At 32.0% G+C, this 18,385-nt stretch overlaps 1 protein-coding gene and 1 pseudogene across 3 annotated transcripts; one reads left to right on the plus strand and one right to left on the minus strand.

The window, feature by feature from the left end:
• Positions 1–680: 680 nt before the first annotated feature.
• On the minus strand, positions 681–11,172 carry LOC107367117 (uncharacterized). 2 transcript variants are annotated; one of them, XM_089269545.1, is made up of 3 exons: positions 10,324–11,172; positions 9,973–10,260; positions 2,254–2,437 (listed from the first exon to the last, which is right to left on the minus strand). In XM_089269545.1, exons 1-3 carry the CDS (start codon positions 10,712–10,714, stop codon positions 2,397–2,399), a joined length of 720 nt encoding a protein of 239 aa, XP_089125671.1. In that variant the 5' UTR covers positions 10,715–11,172; the 3' UTR covers positions 2,254–2,396. The 2 variants fall into 2 exon arrangements, with proteins under 2 accessions (XP_089125670.1, XP_089125671.1); XM_089269544.1 differs by having other exon boundaries at positions 681–2,437; positions 9,973–11,162.
• A 5,251-nt stretch (positions 11,173–16,423) lies between these two features.
• LOC107366892 (histone-lysine N-methyltransferase set-1 pseudogene) lies at positions 16,424–17,375 on the plus strand (annotated as a pseudogene). The gene is made up of 3 exons (XR_016199899.1): positions 16,424–16,541; positions 16,718–16,836; positions 16,914–17,375. The product of XR_016199899.1 is annotated as a histone-lysine N-methyltransferase set-1 pseudogene (transcript).
• Positions 17,376–18,385: the final 1,010 nt, after the last annotated feature.

Consider the following 18,385-nt stretch of genomic DNA (forward strand, 5'->3'; position numbering starts at 1 on the left):
TGAAGCTTACAAAGTGGCTCTGGCGAGGGCGCTTTAAAGGTATTTTTAATAGATTAGATAAAAAATTAGATTAAAATTAAATTGAAAGAGATTGAAAAAGTGACTGATTTGAGCGCCTCTCGTTGAGGACCGCTAACTAAACTTCTCATTGAATCCTATGGAGAGCTATCTCTTCTTCTTTACTCTTTGATGCAGAGCCTTTGACTCCTCCAGAAACTCCTTCATTCAAAAATATGACATTTCAAACACCAACATTTTCAACTTCATCCTAACTAACAATATAACAAAATCCTTTCACTTCATCAATGAAATTTTTTCCCTCTGCATAGCTCCTAGTATTGAGGAGTACTACTTGAAAAAGCCAACAAAAAAACGTAAAACAAGTAATCCTTCCGACTAACTCTAAACTTCACAATCTTTTTTTGAATTTACCTTATTTTGCATCCCAACATTCAAAACACTGTAATCAACGGGAATGCGCAACTTAGCTTCCCTTTTTTGTATCATGTCCAAGCCCGAAATAAACGTTCGCAATTGCACCAACACCTAATGACTTGTCCAATTAGTAAAGGGCGATTTTGAAAAGCCCAATAGCTGCAAAAAAAGTGCATCGAAGTTTCAACTTTGAACTTAGTTTTTCTTTTATTACCATTTGTTTAGAGCATCAAAAGACGATTACATTTTGAATAATAGCATTTGATTAAATTTTAATTTCAATTGGGCGTAATTTATTTGTGTTAATAATAATGATAATAGTTGTACAATTCACATTGAAAAGAAGCAAATTGATGATGAAAAGATTGAAATGTCGGAATGGAAATAAAAAGTTATCGGTAAAAATGATGAATAAAAGGTGTAATGAAAGTTATCGAGATTCATCATGGATTGTGTGTTGCTTCCATCATGCTGTTCACAATCCAAAGTGAATTATTTCTTTTCCCTTTATTCACAATTTTCAAAATTGTTTCAATTTCCATTTTGAGATTTGAATTTTGTTCAATCATCAATTTGGATTCAGTGTGAATCGATGGTGAAGTTGGGAACACACAGGATTGATTAGAAAAGGTTATTTAGCGATGAAAAATAGAAACAAAAGTAAATTGTTTAAAGCTTTTAATTGATAAACAAAAATCACAATGACAATGTTAATGATTGGTAATCATCTACTAATTAAAACTAATTTTACTTTCATTCACATCATCATGATCGTCAAATTTCAAAGTTGGATGTTGAGTAAAAAAAGATGAAGGAGAATGAAATGGAAAATAAATAAAATGTAGAAACTCAAAAATGACAGAAATGATCAGTTTAATCATTGGAATAGGAATTGGATCATGATTAGAGTTTAATCTTAATCTTTAGTTGACGCAAAAAGAAGGGCAAAAAGTGCAAACTAAATGATGATGTGAATGAATTAAATGAATGAATGAAAAGCAAAAAGCTATTCTTTATTTTTTCAAATGTAAATTGTGACTATTTAGCTAATGTTGAGTTAATTGTTGATATCTTTTTGTTTCGTTTACTGAATAACAATTGAATCATTATCATTATGGTTAATATCATCATGTAATGCTATAAATTTTGGTTGATTATTTGTAAGTTGATGAAATTTTGGACCAAAAGAAAATGGGAAAAAAAGTTTTCACTTCCAATAATTGTATTTATAACTTATAAATATGTATCTTTATGTATATATTTATATTTTCAGTGTTGACTGTGTGTGTGTTTCATTATTTCATCAGTTCAGTTTATCTATTCACTTATTGCTGATTTGATAAAATGAAATTTTGGTCGGAAATGAAAGGAAGAAAATAGTCGATTCGATGATTGGAAAGTTGATAAAAAAAAGTACGTTACAGTTTGCGTTGTTGGTCTGTAATTTGTGTGTCAGTGTTGGCCTTGATTTTCCTTGATCCAATGGTGATGATGGTGATGAATGGCGATGGATGATGATTTGTGTCCATTGATGATGAAAATTGAATGATGACTTGGATTCTTGTGTCGCTATTTTTTCCTCCAGTTTTGGCAAAGGATGATAAAGTATTTCGAGTATTTTCACCTGTCGATGGTCTTTGTATATGGTCTTTTGGTCTTTCCATACGTTTCATGTTATTCGTGTTTCAGGCCATTTGAGTGTTCAGTTATACCTGAACCACTTCGATGGTTGCGCGATGAGTTGGTGTTGCTTGATTGATTGTTGGATGATGATGATGATGATGTAGACTGAGAAGATTTACTTTGTGCATTGAGCTCTTTGATTGCCTGAATTTCCTTCTTCTGTTTCATCCGACGATTTTGGAACCAAATTTTAATCTGACGTTCACTTAGGCAAAGAGCGTGAGCCAGTTCAATGCGACGTCGACGAGTCAAATATTGACTTGTGTGAAACTCTTTTTCTAGCTCAAGAGTCTGATAGCGCGTATAGGTCTGACGACCTCTACGACGCAGTCCATTGCCCCCAGGGAAACATGTCATACCGACAGGAGATGCGAAAGAAAAAAGCACCATTGAAAGAGAGAGAGAGAGAAGAAGAGAAGAGAAGAAAAGGAGTGAAAGAGAAAGGAGAGAAAGAAAACATCAGATTAGGCAAATGTATTTTTTGGAAACTTTTTTTTTCTTCTTTCGATACTTTTCCATCTTTCAACACTTTGACTCTTTGGACGCAATTTTTTGTTGTAATAAGCTAATGGCTTTTTTTGAAGGTTACCCATTCAATGTGTTGGGTGAACTATTTGGACAACTAGTGACCATAAAAAGTTTCATCTTTTTAAAGACAAAAAGTATCCATAACTTTTCTTGTGCTTTTTGTTCATGCTTTTAAATCTTTTCACCTTAAAACGATTACCTTTAGGTAATAATAAAAGTAAAAAATGTATAAGTAATATAACGGTTATAGAGGCTTACATAAGGTGCTGTTGTCTACCTAAAAGGACCACCAAAGTTAAAAGTGTTTTTTGTTTTTCTCTTCTTTTTCTCTCTTCTTTACTTTCTTGGATCATCGCTGTTGAAACTGAGACTAAATATGATAATGGTCAAGCTTTTTTTTCTCTTTTTGCTCCACTTTCTCATCTTTCATGGTCAATCAGTCGGGTAATCAAGTAAAATTGTTGTTCAATACATATTGAGACCAATTAAGGTTAGCAAAAAGTTTTAAAAGAAAAGGTGACTCGAGAGGGAAAAGGTGAAAAATGATTCTTGTTTTGTCTTCTTTCTTTTCATCTCTTTAAGAGTTTGGACAAAGTTTCAACTAAAATGGTCAAATATGATCGTCATAAATTGACTTGAAGGTCACAAATTTGGAGGCTAGAAAAGTGATAAAATGAAAACATAAGGATCCAGATGAGGATGAAGAAGAAGAAACAAACGGAAAGAAAAAATTGATTGTAATTTGTATCAATAGTTTTTCAGTCTTTTTCAGCATTTGTTGCATGATTAAGAGTCATGATGAGCATCTTGCATCTCATCTTGATCATCATTTTCATCATCATATCTTTTTCCCTGTGGTTTCTACTTGCCTCTACTCTAACAGTCGTAAAGTTTTTGCCTTCTTTTTCTCTCAGGTCAACTTTGTACAACTTTTCGCCTTTTCCCTTTACGATTTTATTACTTTACATAAAAGTCAGTCAATCTTTTTTTCCGTTTCTCCTCATCTTCATCTTCTTACCATTATCTCTTTACTTTATCCTCTTATTTCTGTTTCACTTTTTCCTCATCTTCACATCATTCTCATGCTCATAACTTTTTCTCGTTTTTTCTTCTTCTCTTGCCTTTCACTGAGAGTTCCTAAAGACTTGAAATAAATTTCCTTTAGAGTCTTGCTTTACTAAGAAACATTTTCATTGAGCCCAAACCAAAAACCTAAAAACAGATTATCATCATAATCGTTATTGTTATCGTTGTCATCTTCATCATCAGCGTAACATTGAGTCCAACAAATAGCTTCAGGATGTTGCCAAATTTAAACTCTAATATTGAAAACCTTTTCCTGTTCAACTCTTTGCTTACTCAAGTACGTATATTGCGCGCTTAGCAAAATTCATTTCCCATTCATTTGAGAAAAGTCAAAGTCTATTCAATATTGAACATCTTAGTGAACATGCTAAAGTCGCTTGCAGATTTCCTGACTTAAATCCTTCGCAAGTTTCCAAAAAAGAAGCACAAGAGACAGACATCTAAGCGAGAAATTCGTGACTCTGGCCTGGTGTTACTAGGTAATAATCGATAGAAAGAAATCAACACTCCAGATAACCCATTCTAAAGCTTTGAATAGATTTTGATTCAGAAGAAAAACTTATTTCAAGATTTTCCGTTTGTAGCTATAAAACAGCAAAACTTTTAAATCAATCAAAATAAGACACTTTAATTGGTAAAAGATGAACAAATTATTCCAAATCCCATAGACGTGATATTTTTCATTTGAAAAGTAATAATTTTTAATTGAATTTGATTCATCATCGTTAATTTTTTTTATTTCAATTATTATTTTACGATCATTTACGCAAATTTGCAGGAAAAGAACCCAAAAAAACTACAATTTGATTTTATTCTTGGATAACTAATAAAATCTGATAAGTATTTTAACCTCTCTCAATCTGAACAAATAATCTTTAAATATTCTCAATTAGCGGTTAGCAAAAATTTGCATTTCATGTATTCAGATCTATTAGTGCGACCACAAGATGATTGACTTGAAATGTTGGTCACTTGAGGTTGTAAACTTGACCACAGAGTTGTCTATTTTTGTCTCATGTCACCCTGAAGACTTGGAGTTGAAAAGCATTCGATGGATGCTTCATTTCACCAATTGACGCAAAAAAGTAACATTTATGTACTGCTTGAGATTTGAAAGTAAACCCAAGTCGCTTGTAGACAAGCTAACAAGTTCACTGTTTTATGCAGGTCCATCTAAGATCGACAACTTGATCACTCATTCTTCTTTCGACTTCTTTAGTCATTCTGAATAAACGCAAAAAAGAGCAGCGAATAGACCGGGAAATACCAAACTGATCGAGATAAAGAGCGATGAGGAAAGAGCAGTAAACGAATAGCGCTTTCGATATTCTCAGCTTATGCAAGTCAACCACCGCGTGATTGCACTAATAATAGTTAATTTCACTCAAAGTACTGGACAATCTTGATGGGTTCCAATAGCCAATCAATATTCATTATAAGGCTGAAATTTTTGTCTTAAAACTTTCTTCTTTCTCATAAATTAACGGTTCCTTCAACATTAATCAACTTGATTGCTATTATTATTCATAAAATGTAATTTTTCTCTCGTTTTGCTGCTTTTAAATTTACATTTTTTTTCTTCCTTTTTTCTGAATTTCTTTTTTCGGACTTATTGCAAAAGTTGAAGTCGATTGAAAAGTTAGCTAAATGATTAGTTATGAGTCTGAACTAGAATTACCTTGAATTGATAATAAATTAGAGTAACAAAGGTAACATCATCTTTAGTCACGTTTCATCAGTTTACTGTAAAGAAACGAGCGCTTTGAAAGGGTTAAGAGTATTAATTTGAAGTTAATGAAGAAACTCTTGTATTTCAATTGGATAACACATTTTTGTTAAAAAATTGATTTTTCAAAAGGCTCAAGTTGTACCTTTCCTTGACCATTCAACATTGTATATTTTATTGGTAATAACAAGGCAAATGAAACAAAAAAAGAGACTTAACCATTTAAACAGAAACTATTGCATTCTAATGATGAACATTATTATTGATATAAGTGAATTTAATTATCAATTAAGTTTTTGCAAGTTATTAGTTTAATTTTTGCTTCTCTGTTCATTTGTTACTTTTCATGTTTTACCATTTACTTTACGTTATTAGTTGATAATGTTATGTGAAGAGAAAAAGTTTTACAGTTGAATTATTTTTCTGTTGATTAGTTGATTGCTTTTCACCAACTGTATCCAATGATTAATTAACTTTGAGCCAATTGAAGCGAACACAAAACTATACTCGAAAAGTACTTTTGCTACCTCATTAGCTGCCTCATGTGCAGTACAATATTCAGTGTTAAGCAAATGTTTACTTGAAAGTTGCTCGAAAAAAGATTCATTATTTTAAAATATCAATGTGAAACAATATCTTTAGTTTAAAACTTGACTCGAATCGACAGATTTTGTTGTGCCAAGTATAAAGATTGAAATGGTTTGAATAGTGTCCACGAATAATGCGATATATAGGGATTGAACTCTATCCAAATCTATATAGAAATGGAAATAAATTTACTTCGCTTTTATTATAGTATTTGCGCATAGAGAACTTCAAGTTTAAATTGAAATCTATTGTCAATGGATATTGATGGAAAGTACCTGCGAAACTGTCTTCTTTAGGTATCGGCAAATTGAATGTGAAAGAGTACAAAAAATGGAAATAAAAGTTTATTCGGTAAAACAAATGGTTCAACTTGAGAAGCGTCTTAATCTCATTCGGTATTGGCGACATTGCTGGACTGTTAAGTATTGGAATGAAAAGTGCGCTATCATTTTGCGATTCAACTACGGTTGTACACTTCTGTTTCATTGTTTCATCATTCATGTTTCTGTTCTGTTTCATTTCATTTTCAACTTTTCTCGATGTTTAAATATTGAAAACCTAAGAGCGTCTCTTTTTTTATTTCATGTGCGGCTCACAAAACTTGAATAGAAAGCTCTTCAAGATGTTCTCAGTTTCCAAGCATGTTTACAAAATTGAGCTATAGATTAGCATCTCGATATCCAGCTCATTTCAAATATTTTGCCAATCATTTTATGGGCAGATATAAGAACTAAAATGACTTTTTGTTGCATTTCAATCTTTCAATTTACCTCTAAACCCATTAATTAAACGTGCTCAGTTTTATGTAATACAAATGATTCTTTAGATAATGGATAATGTCAGTAGGCTTATAAACTCGTTTTCACGTCGGGTGTGGGTTAATTGCTAATTAAATTTACTTTCAATTTGATTATTTATTGGACATCTGATTAAATCTTTACTAATATTATTAAGGCAAGAAATTTATACAAAATTCTGTCCACTGATAATTCACGTTAATATCATTGACTGTTGTGTAGGCTATTAAATCTTGAATCAAGAAACTGAGTTGGAAAGGAATGTTATAAATGAACTGTGCAAATGGCATTTACTAGTAGTCGGTCGCAATATGGCCCGCCTTGCATATTGCTTTCAACCAATACCAATGAAAATGGTTGATAACAAAATTCTTGAGACCAGGATTCTAACGATTCGATTTAACTAGTTTTTTTAGTAATTTGCTTGAAAAATTGAATAAATTTTTAGGTAAGAAAGTGGATACCAGTCAAGTTTTGACCAAGTTGGTAAAATTTATAATTGCTTAGCATTCAAATGAAAGGAACCCGATGAAGTTTGTGCTCAATATTATATTCATTTATTGTAAAGAGAAGAATATTAAAATTCGATAAAAACTGATTTCTGAGCAACTTTCCAAAGTACATCGATACTCGTCAAAACCAGTAAAGAAATGTTTGAATTTTGTTAGCTAATCTACTTTGTTGATTTAAAGCGACAAAATTGATCTTCATTTACATGGCATTATTTCCGTTCAAAGCAGTGGAATAACAATAATGAAGCAAAACTAACTTGATGTATCTGACTGATAAAAGATGAATAAACCATATGTATGAAAAAAATTGAGAGGATAACTTTGTGATCAGATTTTGTCGAATCTCGCAAGTTCATCTCAAACTAGTTATCATGAATTAGTTTGGATTTACTTTGACAACAAGCTTACAATTTTCTAGCAATTTTCACATAGAAAATGAAAGCCTCTTTACAGGGAAAAAAATGTTCTTTTTTCATTTCATGGTAAAAGCAAAGAAACGAAAAAGTTGCATAAAATTGCTCATGTGGATAAATGTCCTTGTGTTAATAACTCAAGATGATGACGATGACGATAATGATGATGAATCTATACAACATGAATTATCTATAACCTGAAGGTGAAACTGAAACAGCGAAAGTGGAAACCAGCTTGGAAGCCATTTTACAAAATTTTTCTTCTCTTCATCTTCTTTCTTCCTTCTTCTTCCATCCTCTTCCTCTCTTCCATTATAGATATAGTTTGCTTTATAGAGTAACATTGGATAACATTGGGCAACATTGGGTTCAATTTTGGTTAACCTTTCAGAAGAAGAACAGAAAAAAGTCGCCATTTTGGTTCTTTTCTTTGTCTTCTTCATTCCATGGTCTTTTCAGTTTCTCTTTAGTTTGTTGCTTAAAACTTGCTGTAAAATAAAATTTAATTCTGTTCTCTGTATTTGAAAAGGTTCATCATTATCATGAAACTTGAAACTTGGTCTTCAATGAACCCAATTCTAATGGTTATTGTTATTGATTGTTTCAATTTTATATTACACTTTTGTCTCGTCATAAAATTGTTTACCCAAGTTTAATGTGTGTTAATTTTGTAGTTAATGATGATTATTAAATTTGATGACTTTTTTGTGTTTGGTAATAATTTTTAGTTACTATTTTATGTTACAAAGGGAATGCTACCTTTTTTAGGTTGAACCGACACTTTTCTGGTGCTTTTATTGCTTAACCAAGAAGATGGTTTAAGAGTTAATATAAATGATTAAGACTGCGATCATCATCAGCATGACAACTGTTTACGATATTTTGGTAAACTTTGCTTCAATAATTTCATTTCTAAGTGAACAGCTCTTAAAATAGTTATTACTTGTTCAACTTGAGTTACTAACGCATTTTTTATTCAGTATTCATTGTTCAGTTTTGTATCTTATTTTTGTGGCAATATGAATCTAGATGAAGGATGAAGATGTGAAAGAAGATGGTTACAGTTTTGTCACATTTTATTATTTTTGTGTCAACTGACAAGACACTTAATATGGTGACAAATTAATTGAATCTCAAATGGGTTAATAAGTAAAGTGTCATTGTTGTCAGTTTATTTTATGCTTTTGTAGTGTGCAAAGTAGTAAAGGTTTTACAATTGGAGATGATATAAAATTTAATTGTGGATATAAAACTAGCAATAAAGATATGAATCAGTTTCTGTTGATTGACGGTAACTGGTAAAGAGAGGGAAAGTTATCAATTTATGCACATTTTACGAATTCGTGTCAATCAATTGATTTTAAAGGTTAAGAAACTTTATTCCGATTCGACCTTTCAGCTGAAAGATGGGAACTCGAAATTGTTTCCATTGTATTTCACATTGAGAAATCTGTTTGAATTTGAAATTCTTACACAGAAGCTTTTAAGAACTGAATCACAAACTTAGAAGCTGGATGGAAACTCGAAATTGTAAAGTGTTAAGATTGCATTTCACATGGAGCAATATTTTAAATCTGAAATTTATAGAAGCTTTGCAGAACTGAATCAAAAACTTAGAAGCCAGTTATGGATCAGATCATTTGAGACAATTTGACTCTTCGTTTGGAGTAAATAATCAAATTTTTCAAGATTTTCTGAGATTTCCTTTCATGACCATAATTACAATTCAATTTACGCTATTTTACGCTAGCCCTGTGAAATAATTAAGCGAAATGTAGATTACAAGAAGATAACTGGAATGGTGCTTAAAGGAAAGGTGAAATTGAAGGAATCGCATCTAATGGAAGGCACAGTTCAACTTTTAACAAAACATTTATGGATTTTAATTGAGTTTAGAGAACTAAGTTTCTGGTCTATGAAATAGTAACTCTTGGTTAAAGATTTATACAAGTTTTTGCATGATAGAAGTTGGATAGCTAATGAAATAAGCTTCATTTCTATTAACATTACCAATGGACTATTTATGGACTATGATGCTATTTATTGTTAAAAAATGCGTTCTAAGAGGTAACTGAAAGATGGAAATTGATTTTGATAGAGTTTCACTAATTGATTAATGAACTGATTTGACTTGTGTTGATGAATATTTAAAGTCGAGAGAAGTGAATGAAGTGAAAGGAGTCTCAATGATTATGAATATTTACCACTTATTGGTGTCATCCAAGGATAAAAGTTTGGTGGAGCGCTTATAACGGCTTGTGATGATTGACAATAAGCTGCACAAACATCTGAAACTGATCTTGAATAAGCAGCCGCATCAAACCTCATTGGATCTCCTGGGACTGAAACATTCATTGGGACACTAGAACCACTTACTACACTTGAACCACTATTGACTGTCCCAGCACCTGCAATCCCTGAACCTGAACCTGTGACTGATGATGAACTTGCAGATCCTACAGCATTTGAAACATTCACAGAGTTTTGACCTACTGAGACGGGAGATGAATGATCATAAAGTTTACTACATCCACTTGATCCTGTTGTTGGATTACCTGAACTATCAATCCCATAACTATTACTAGGATGATTAGTGTGGTGATGATGATGATGAGGATGATGATTAGTGTTGTTGTTGTTGTTGTGTTGCGATTGAGATTGTTGCTGTGCTTGTGCTGTCTGTGAATGATGAACTTGAGCTTGTGTTTGGGCTTGTTGTTGTTGTTGTTGTTGTTGTTGATCACTTAATGCTGATGATGAAGATAATGATGGAGTTAATGCAGATGCAAGTGAAGATGACACTGAACCTGAACTATTGTGCTGATTCTTATATGCACTTGGTGTTAATGATATTCCAGAAAATTTATAAGTCATTGCATGTTGATCATGTCCTGGTTGATGATGAGGTCCAGTTTGATAGAAACAATGATCAAAATTTGTGTTCATAATTTAATTTCAATGTTTCCTATTCACTTGATTATTAATAACTGATCACTTTTAACTGATCACTTGCAACTGATCACAATTCACTGATCACCAAACACACAAAACAAACTTGAATTAAACTCGGCTTCTTACATCAACTCAACTGTCCATTATAATCTTTATAGGATTTTCATCATCAATTTTATTCCAAAATATACTTCTCACTCTTTCTTCTCACTCATATCAACTCTCCCTTACATAACCATCGTCATCATCATCATCATCTTCTTCATCTTCTTCATCTTCATCTTCGTCATCATTATGATACAATTCACGTTTATTCATAGCACTTCAACTCAGACTCAAACTCAAACTCCAACTATAACTCCAACTGCAACTGGATAAGGAAGACAAGGGCGAGTCCAAATGAACCACTTTTAACCAATCAGAATCATTCTCTTTTTGTATTCCAACAACTAAACTCTCAGTTTTCATTAACCAGTCAATCTTCAATTGTTAACATTCATGGAAATTAAAATACATTAAACTCGTTTCAACAGAAAAATTAAAACTTCAAAATCATAGTATTGCGTTAATTGAGTTGAACTTTAATTGCAATTTGGTGAATATGGTTTATTTCTGATGGCTGCTCACTTTTCAGAGGTTAACAACAAACATATAAGGCATCAGGTATGTATACGGGTACTAGCTCGATACTCGAGTCTGCATACGAGTAAACTAACGCGTAAACACTTTAACAATTTCCAGCCTTCGCGTATTCTCATTAGTGTCAACATATCAAGATCTTTGCCTGTAAATTAAACTGCAAATAATTCGAGATATTCACGAAAAATCTCAAAAAAAGAAACCAGTTCATATAATTTTTTGACTAGCTAACAGAGTAAGTCAATTCCTCGCTGGTTACCTAAACTTAGCTTCATATTTATGGTTATCTTCAACTTCCTTCAATTTCTTGAATTAAAGTCAATCAATTATTATAGTGAGACCTCCAGCTTCCCTTCATTATCTTAAATTGAAGTTTCAACAAAAAAAAAATTCAATTGTCACAAGAGTTGCAAGAGATGACATCGAAACCAGAAATATAATAAACATGCAAAAACAGGGCGTTAACTTGGGTTAGTCAGTTTAAAAGCGACTATGAGTCACTTGAATTGAATATCTTTTGGCTGCAGCCGAGAGATGAATTAAATGAGAAGCTGGATTCAGGATCTACTTGTGTTCATCAGAATCTTGTGATCTCTCTCACTGACAATGAGTCACTCAGATTTTAAATTTTAAATTTAATTCGCCAAAATCATGTGTGTTTCTATGGCAACAATTACCTTGGTTTGTTTTGTTTGTGCTGGTCTCTTATTGGCTGGGTTTGGATTGATTTCTAGCTTATTGCTATTTCTTTTTATTATCTATTTAACTGATTTAGAGTCATGGATTATCCTAGTTCAATGTCAATAAATTTGCTCCAATGCTCACCCGATGCTTACCAGCTCTTTGAGAAGATAGATGATAAAGTTTACAGAGGAAAATATCTTTCAACTGGCCAATTTTTAGCTATTAAAACAATTAATCTGGAGGAAACGAATGACACTCAATTGGATAATGTAAAGAAAGATATTTATTTAACAAGATCGTTAAGACATGAGAATATTTTACTATATCTCTCCTGTTTTCTTCAATTTGAACATCTATGGATAGTGTCACCTTATTGTCAATATAACTGAAAATTTTTCACTGAAAAATGAAATCTACTGTTCTCTATCATTATCGGCTTGAGCCACACTCTTGAAAGAAACCAAATTAATGTTGAGTTTAACATTCGCGACTTTTTGAAGTCGACTAACCAATTTATCTGGCTGATAGGTTCAAAATCACCTGTGAACCATACTATACTTTGGAGCAGTATTAATATAAAATATCAGTTTAAAATTGTCAGAATTAAAAAAGTCAAACACTACTCAGAGTTACCACGTATGAACATCGCCGAATAGGACATTAACGAAAAATCACTTAGTAATCTAGCATGATTTTTATAACAATCACAATCGTTGAAAAGCCATCACATAATATATAACTCTAGTCCAAAATATGTTTTCACTAAAAAATAATCGTTTTCCGACGAGCCAGAAATTTCATGTCAAAATCCATCTTTTCGAATTTCGAATTGAGTTACAAGGATAATTCAATCATGAATTCAAAATCTATTCTCAATTGGCAATTTTTGGCTGCATTTAAAGGAAAGCAAGAGATAACACGAGAGCATGGGGTTATAAGTGAGAAGAAGTTTAGTTCAAAATCTCGATGATAGATTGCGCTGCCAACCCCATGCCAGCTAACCACAGAAGACCGCTTTATTGTATCATTGATATTATATAACGTAGCATGTCGCTTTCGTACAGTAAGATAGAGTTCAAAAGACTCTTCATGCTCATTGGCTCAAAGAACAGCTTTGAATTTGCGTATTTCAGCTATAAAGCACATGCTTTTTATTTTCACTTCAACTTTGTTACACTAACATGCGCTTTTTGCGTTTAAAACAACCGTTTTCACTCAACTTATACTTAATTTCTTCTTAATCTAAAAAACACCAATTATGCCTAATACAGATGACTTTAAATCTGCGGATAGAAATCAAAATATTGGTACAGTAGGGGTTAGAGTTAAGTTAACAAATTGAAGATTTTTTTCATAGTCGCCCTCTAACAATAAATTAAAGTACCATTAGAATCGAACTTTTTTTGTACAGTTTTCTATTACATTGTTTTTTCTTGTCTCTAGAAACTAAATATGCTCGAGATGGCGACACTTAAAAATTAACTTAACTCTAACCCTATTTTGTTAACTTAACCCTAACACCTACTGTACAAACAATATAAATTTTTTATTCTCGTTCATTCTTCCGGCCAGTGTAATAAATGTGTTTTGAATCATAAAAAGACCCTTAATAAAGCCCCTTTAGAAAATGAAGTATGCCTAACAACAGGAGATGAACAAGATTCTGGATAAGAAAACGACGTTGGAGCTGACGTATTTCAAATGTGTTATTTTTCACATTTAATTATTGTTTTTTAAATTATAAATATTAGATGCAGTCAACCTCACAAGCGAAAGAAGGAGACTATGCAATTAAGAGTTTTATAAAAAGAGGAATTATATACCATAAAATTTCTATAAAAAAAGATTATTGAATATCTAGTGGAGCGATGAGGAAGATGGAATGTTCAGAACTGGGACCAGAATCATATGTAAGTATTGCTGCAAAAACCCGCAGTACCTGCGGGTTTTTGAAGTAACTTTACAAAAATATCTCACCGGTTTGCATTTAAATCAGTGAAGTTGTGAGCTGGAAATCTTAATTATTTGGTCCATGAGTAGATTCTATATAATTATTTACGATTTCTGCAGAATTGAAAAAAGGGACCCAGATGTAATAAACATAGATGAATTGAAACAGAAAACAGCTGAAATCTGAAATCTCAAAAGAAAGAGAGGCGATCTCTTTAAAACATTTATCCTCTCTGTAGTAAGGATAATCAGCTAATAAAAGAAATGGACTTACTGCATTTGAATTGTGATAACAGTGGACGCAGGGCCGAAAAGATGAAATGTCTGAAACGTTAGGCAGACCTCAATGGTGAATGTACAACACCAAGTTGCTGAGAAATAATTGCAATAATAAGGATTTTTTCAATGATGAATTAAAATTAAAACGATTCGCAACATTTACATGATAATTCGATTTTTTCACTTTTGCCGAGACTTCGGTGGATTCTGTTTACAAATAAGCTGCAAAATTGTACCTGTATGGTGGCGCAAACTTCGCATCTGTTAAGAGTGGGTGGGACTTTTTTCTTCGGATTTTAAATTCTGCTTTGAATCATCTTATGCTCAATTTTCAATATTTTTTACATAAGTATCAGCGTAGACTTTTTTGTTGATGCTTCCCATTCACTATAGAACATTATGAAACTGGAACTCATTATAGATTGAATCAAAGTAAGTACTTCATTTTTCTGTTATTTAATTGTAAAGATTGGAAATGCATAATATTCTTCTACTGCAGGTTAGTGAATGTAAAATTGAGCGGATACCAAGAAAAAAAAAGTGATGCAGTCGAGAGACTGTTTTTGAACAATTCTGATTCGAAACTATACCACCTTCTTCGATTTGTACAAATCTCAATAGCTATAGTTCAACACAATTAATAATTAACAAAAAATTATTAAAAAAAATGTTAGTTTGACCACCATTTAACCTTATAACATTAAAAATCCTAATTTCCATTGATTTCATCAAATTTTGAAGCAATTCTGGTTCGAAATTATACCAACTTCTTCGATTTTTTCAAACAATTCTTCAACCTGATTGAAGTGTCTTTATTTGTTTTTCAAAACTTAGTGATCCAGCTAGGTCGCTATTATTATGATGACCAATAAAGTTAACGCAAGAGATTGATTACTGAGATTGATTATTACTCGAAGAGTACAAAACCAACTCGATTGGCTACTACCAGGTATCTCAGAAGATAGATTTTGAAAGCAAGTCATTCAGCTAGGCCGCTAACAATTATTCTCAATAGAATGATACCATTCCTTTTAAATTAATTGAAGTTATAATAAGTCTTATAGTCAGATATTTTTGTTTCGTTGTAAATATGACTTGCTTTTTCATTCTCAAAGCTTTAATGTGAATTCACCAACATCAACGTGAATTGATCAACATGTCCTTTCATTTATTTGAATGAATTTTATTTAGTTTTGGGATTTACTGTTGACATTATGCGCGCTGTTTATTCAGGAATATTCAACAATTTCTTCAAGAAAGAATAGTTGAATCCAGGTGTACGTGATAAAGACTATTACATTGGCAACGTATGTAGCATGCAAGTGATTGATAGACGTATTAACAAGATTAAGGTTACAAATGAACATGTAAAGAGTACAATAGCTGAAAAGCTAACACATTCGGGTCATTTCTGTGACAATTCATTTATCCAGTTTTTGTTTATATTTTACTCAACAAACACTACAACACATAGTAAATTTCAAGCGCAGTTGTAATCTTGCGACTATCGCCGGGTAATTTGTGCAACATTCGTAAATCAATCGTAACGAATACTGTTTCTTGTGTAGCAATATGTCGAGTTCCTTCAATAACAGAATTAACAGGCAATAGTTTGTCTTGGATGAACTGTACGACATTCAGGAAATTTTTATTTTGACAAAGGTGGATCCGTCCTCGTTTCGACATTCATAAATGTGGCTTTGAACATAGTGTCAGTTATGCTTTCAAAAGCTAGTGAACGATTAATTCTGTTGCATGATACACGAATAACAGGATACTGATCAATCAATAATTTCCCACATAATTTGTACAATTTTTCATAGTATTATTTCATTTGCTGAATTGACTTCCGCATTGATGATTGTCAGAAAATATGATTGTGTCACTAATCTAAATGCTTTGATGTTTGCGTAGTGCTGCTATGCGAGCAGAACACGAGTGAAATTCAACTGATTTCTTGTTCTGTGTATTGCTGCTCATAATGTGCGCTTAACTTGCCTAATTGCATTTGTAAACGCAACTAACGCGGACTGAAAGTGATGTCTTGCGTCTTGAAAATCTATCGAACAAAAGGAGTGTTGAATAACTGAATCTGTCAGTCATTTGGATAAATTGAATGATAATTTAAAAAGTACTCTCTCCCTATTGACGATGTATAATAATAGACGGCGCTGTTTATTTTGTCAAAATAAGTGTAAATTTACTGTACACACTGAGCCAACACCATATCAAATGGAAAGACAACTCCATCTTGCAATAGACTTTAGAAGTATTTTCCGCCGTTCTGAAATTTGAAAATTTTAAATATGACGAGTGACATGCGCAACATTAAAGCTGCTTATTTTTATCAAATATTTGTAAATAAACATTTGTTATTGTTAACAATCATCAATTATTTTTATATCTAAATTGTTAAAAATGCCGAGAAAACAAGCATCATCTAAGCCCAAAAAACGAACCAAAATGACGAGAAAGAAAAAGGTGTGACAAGCAAAGTAAAAATACCAAAAAATGAATTTGGATGTGAATATGCCGGTGATTTAGTGAAATTTTCAGAAGCAAAAGTAAGTTTTCTTTGATTCATTTGATTCAGAGTTTTATTTTAATTTTTACTAATTTTCTTGTCTCTTCTTTTTTCTAGATTAGAGAAAAAAATTATGAAAATGAGCACTTGGGTTGTTATTTATATTTCTTTAACTTTAAAGGAAAGAGGTTTTGTATTGACGCAACTAAACCAAATGACAGAATTGGACGCCTCATCAATCATAGCCGTAAAAAGCCGAATCTGAAAACAAAAATATTAGATCTCGATGGCAAGCCTCGTCTAATTTTTATTTCATTAAGAGAGATAAGTCCAGGCGAGGAATTAACATACGACTACGGTGATAGAAGTAAAGAAGCTATAGCTGCCCATCCATGGCTGAATACTAGTTGATTTTATTCAAACTTGACAAATCATCGAAAATTGTAAAATTTGTATTTTATTTAAGATAGCTTTTTCAACAATAAACAATTTGTAAAGAAAATATTTATCTTTAATTGATTATGTTCGTTGATTGATGAGTATTGTTTACATCGATTAAATACCCGCCCAAACTTTAAACCAGTTTCATTTATTATTACGAGAAGGCAGCACCATATGTGCTACCAGACAATCTTTGTACAGTAAGAGTCTACTAAAGACGACTAGAAGTCTACATGAGTGATATTTCTTAGCAAAAGCTAATTTTTGAGATATTTTCTTGATTTGTGTCTATTTCAATTATCTTATTAAGTGAATTCTCAATTTCTTGGATTATCCTCACAGATTTTTAAAGGTGTTGTCAGTAGTAAATAGAGGAACAGTAAAAGGGCAACTTTTGTTTTTGTTGTCTCCCTTGTTGTTTAACGATTGATTGCAGTTAAACATTGATGCTGGACAAAGTGAAAGTTTTGAGCATTTTGAGTTATTTTGAGTCAAAAGTAAAGTTAAGTACAACTAATTCAATTACAGATTACAACCGAGCAAAAAGTAATGCAAACTTTCAATGAATATTTCAACCGGCAACCAATGGAAATTCATGTTGAAATATAAAATTATTGAGAACGATTGTCATTCAGCATTTTAATATTGTCAAGTAAGAATGGTAAAGTTTAGAGTAAATTGGAAAAATTGAGTATTTAGATTTGAATGATTATGTTAAACAATTATGGGCAAAGGATCATCTAATGGTTAAGCTTCAACTTTGTCCTTTTCGTTGAGATACAATCTGACAAAATAGTCTAAACTCGACCAATCCATCTTACTCAACTAACTTTTTGTGAAATGCTCTTCGAGCACGGAATACGTACTTCGAATTACGAAATTGTTGGTTAAATTAAATTTCTCCCATTTTCTAATCATTAATGCATTTCTATTATTAGGTAAGTCCAGATGGCTGTTATGTTTTCTTATAAATGTATCATCAACGATAAATCATAGTCTCACCACGCACCTTAAGTTTCCTGAACTTTGGTTTTTTTTTCTTTTGGGCAAAATCTAGAAAAGGGTACAATGTTACTTGATTTCATCGATAAATCATCAGTTTTGCTTGCTTTTCCATGGACAAAAGTCTTTTTAACTTCAAATTCAAG

This window comes from Tetranychus urticae, chromosome 3 (assembly GCF_039701765.1).
Source record: "Tetranychus urticae isolate SD_2017Ah chromosome 3, NJAU_TeUrti_SD_1.0, whole genome shotgun sequence".
In the NCBI taxonomy this organism is placed as follows: Eukaryota; Metazoa; Arthropoda; class Arachnida; order Trombidiformes; family Tetranychidae; genus Tetranychus; species Tetranychus urticae.

Bases quoted from the DNA above. Each gene is read 5' to 3' on its own strand.
- LOC107367117 (XM_089269544.1), bottom strand. From the start codon at position 10,714: ATGAACACAAATTTTGATCATTGTTTCTATCAAACTGGACCTCATCAT. The intron at 2,438-9,972 runs GTAAATATTCAT...ACTGCGTCGTAG, and splicing joins TTGGATGACACCAATAAGTG to AGGTCGTCAGACCTATACGC.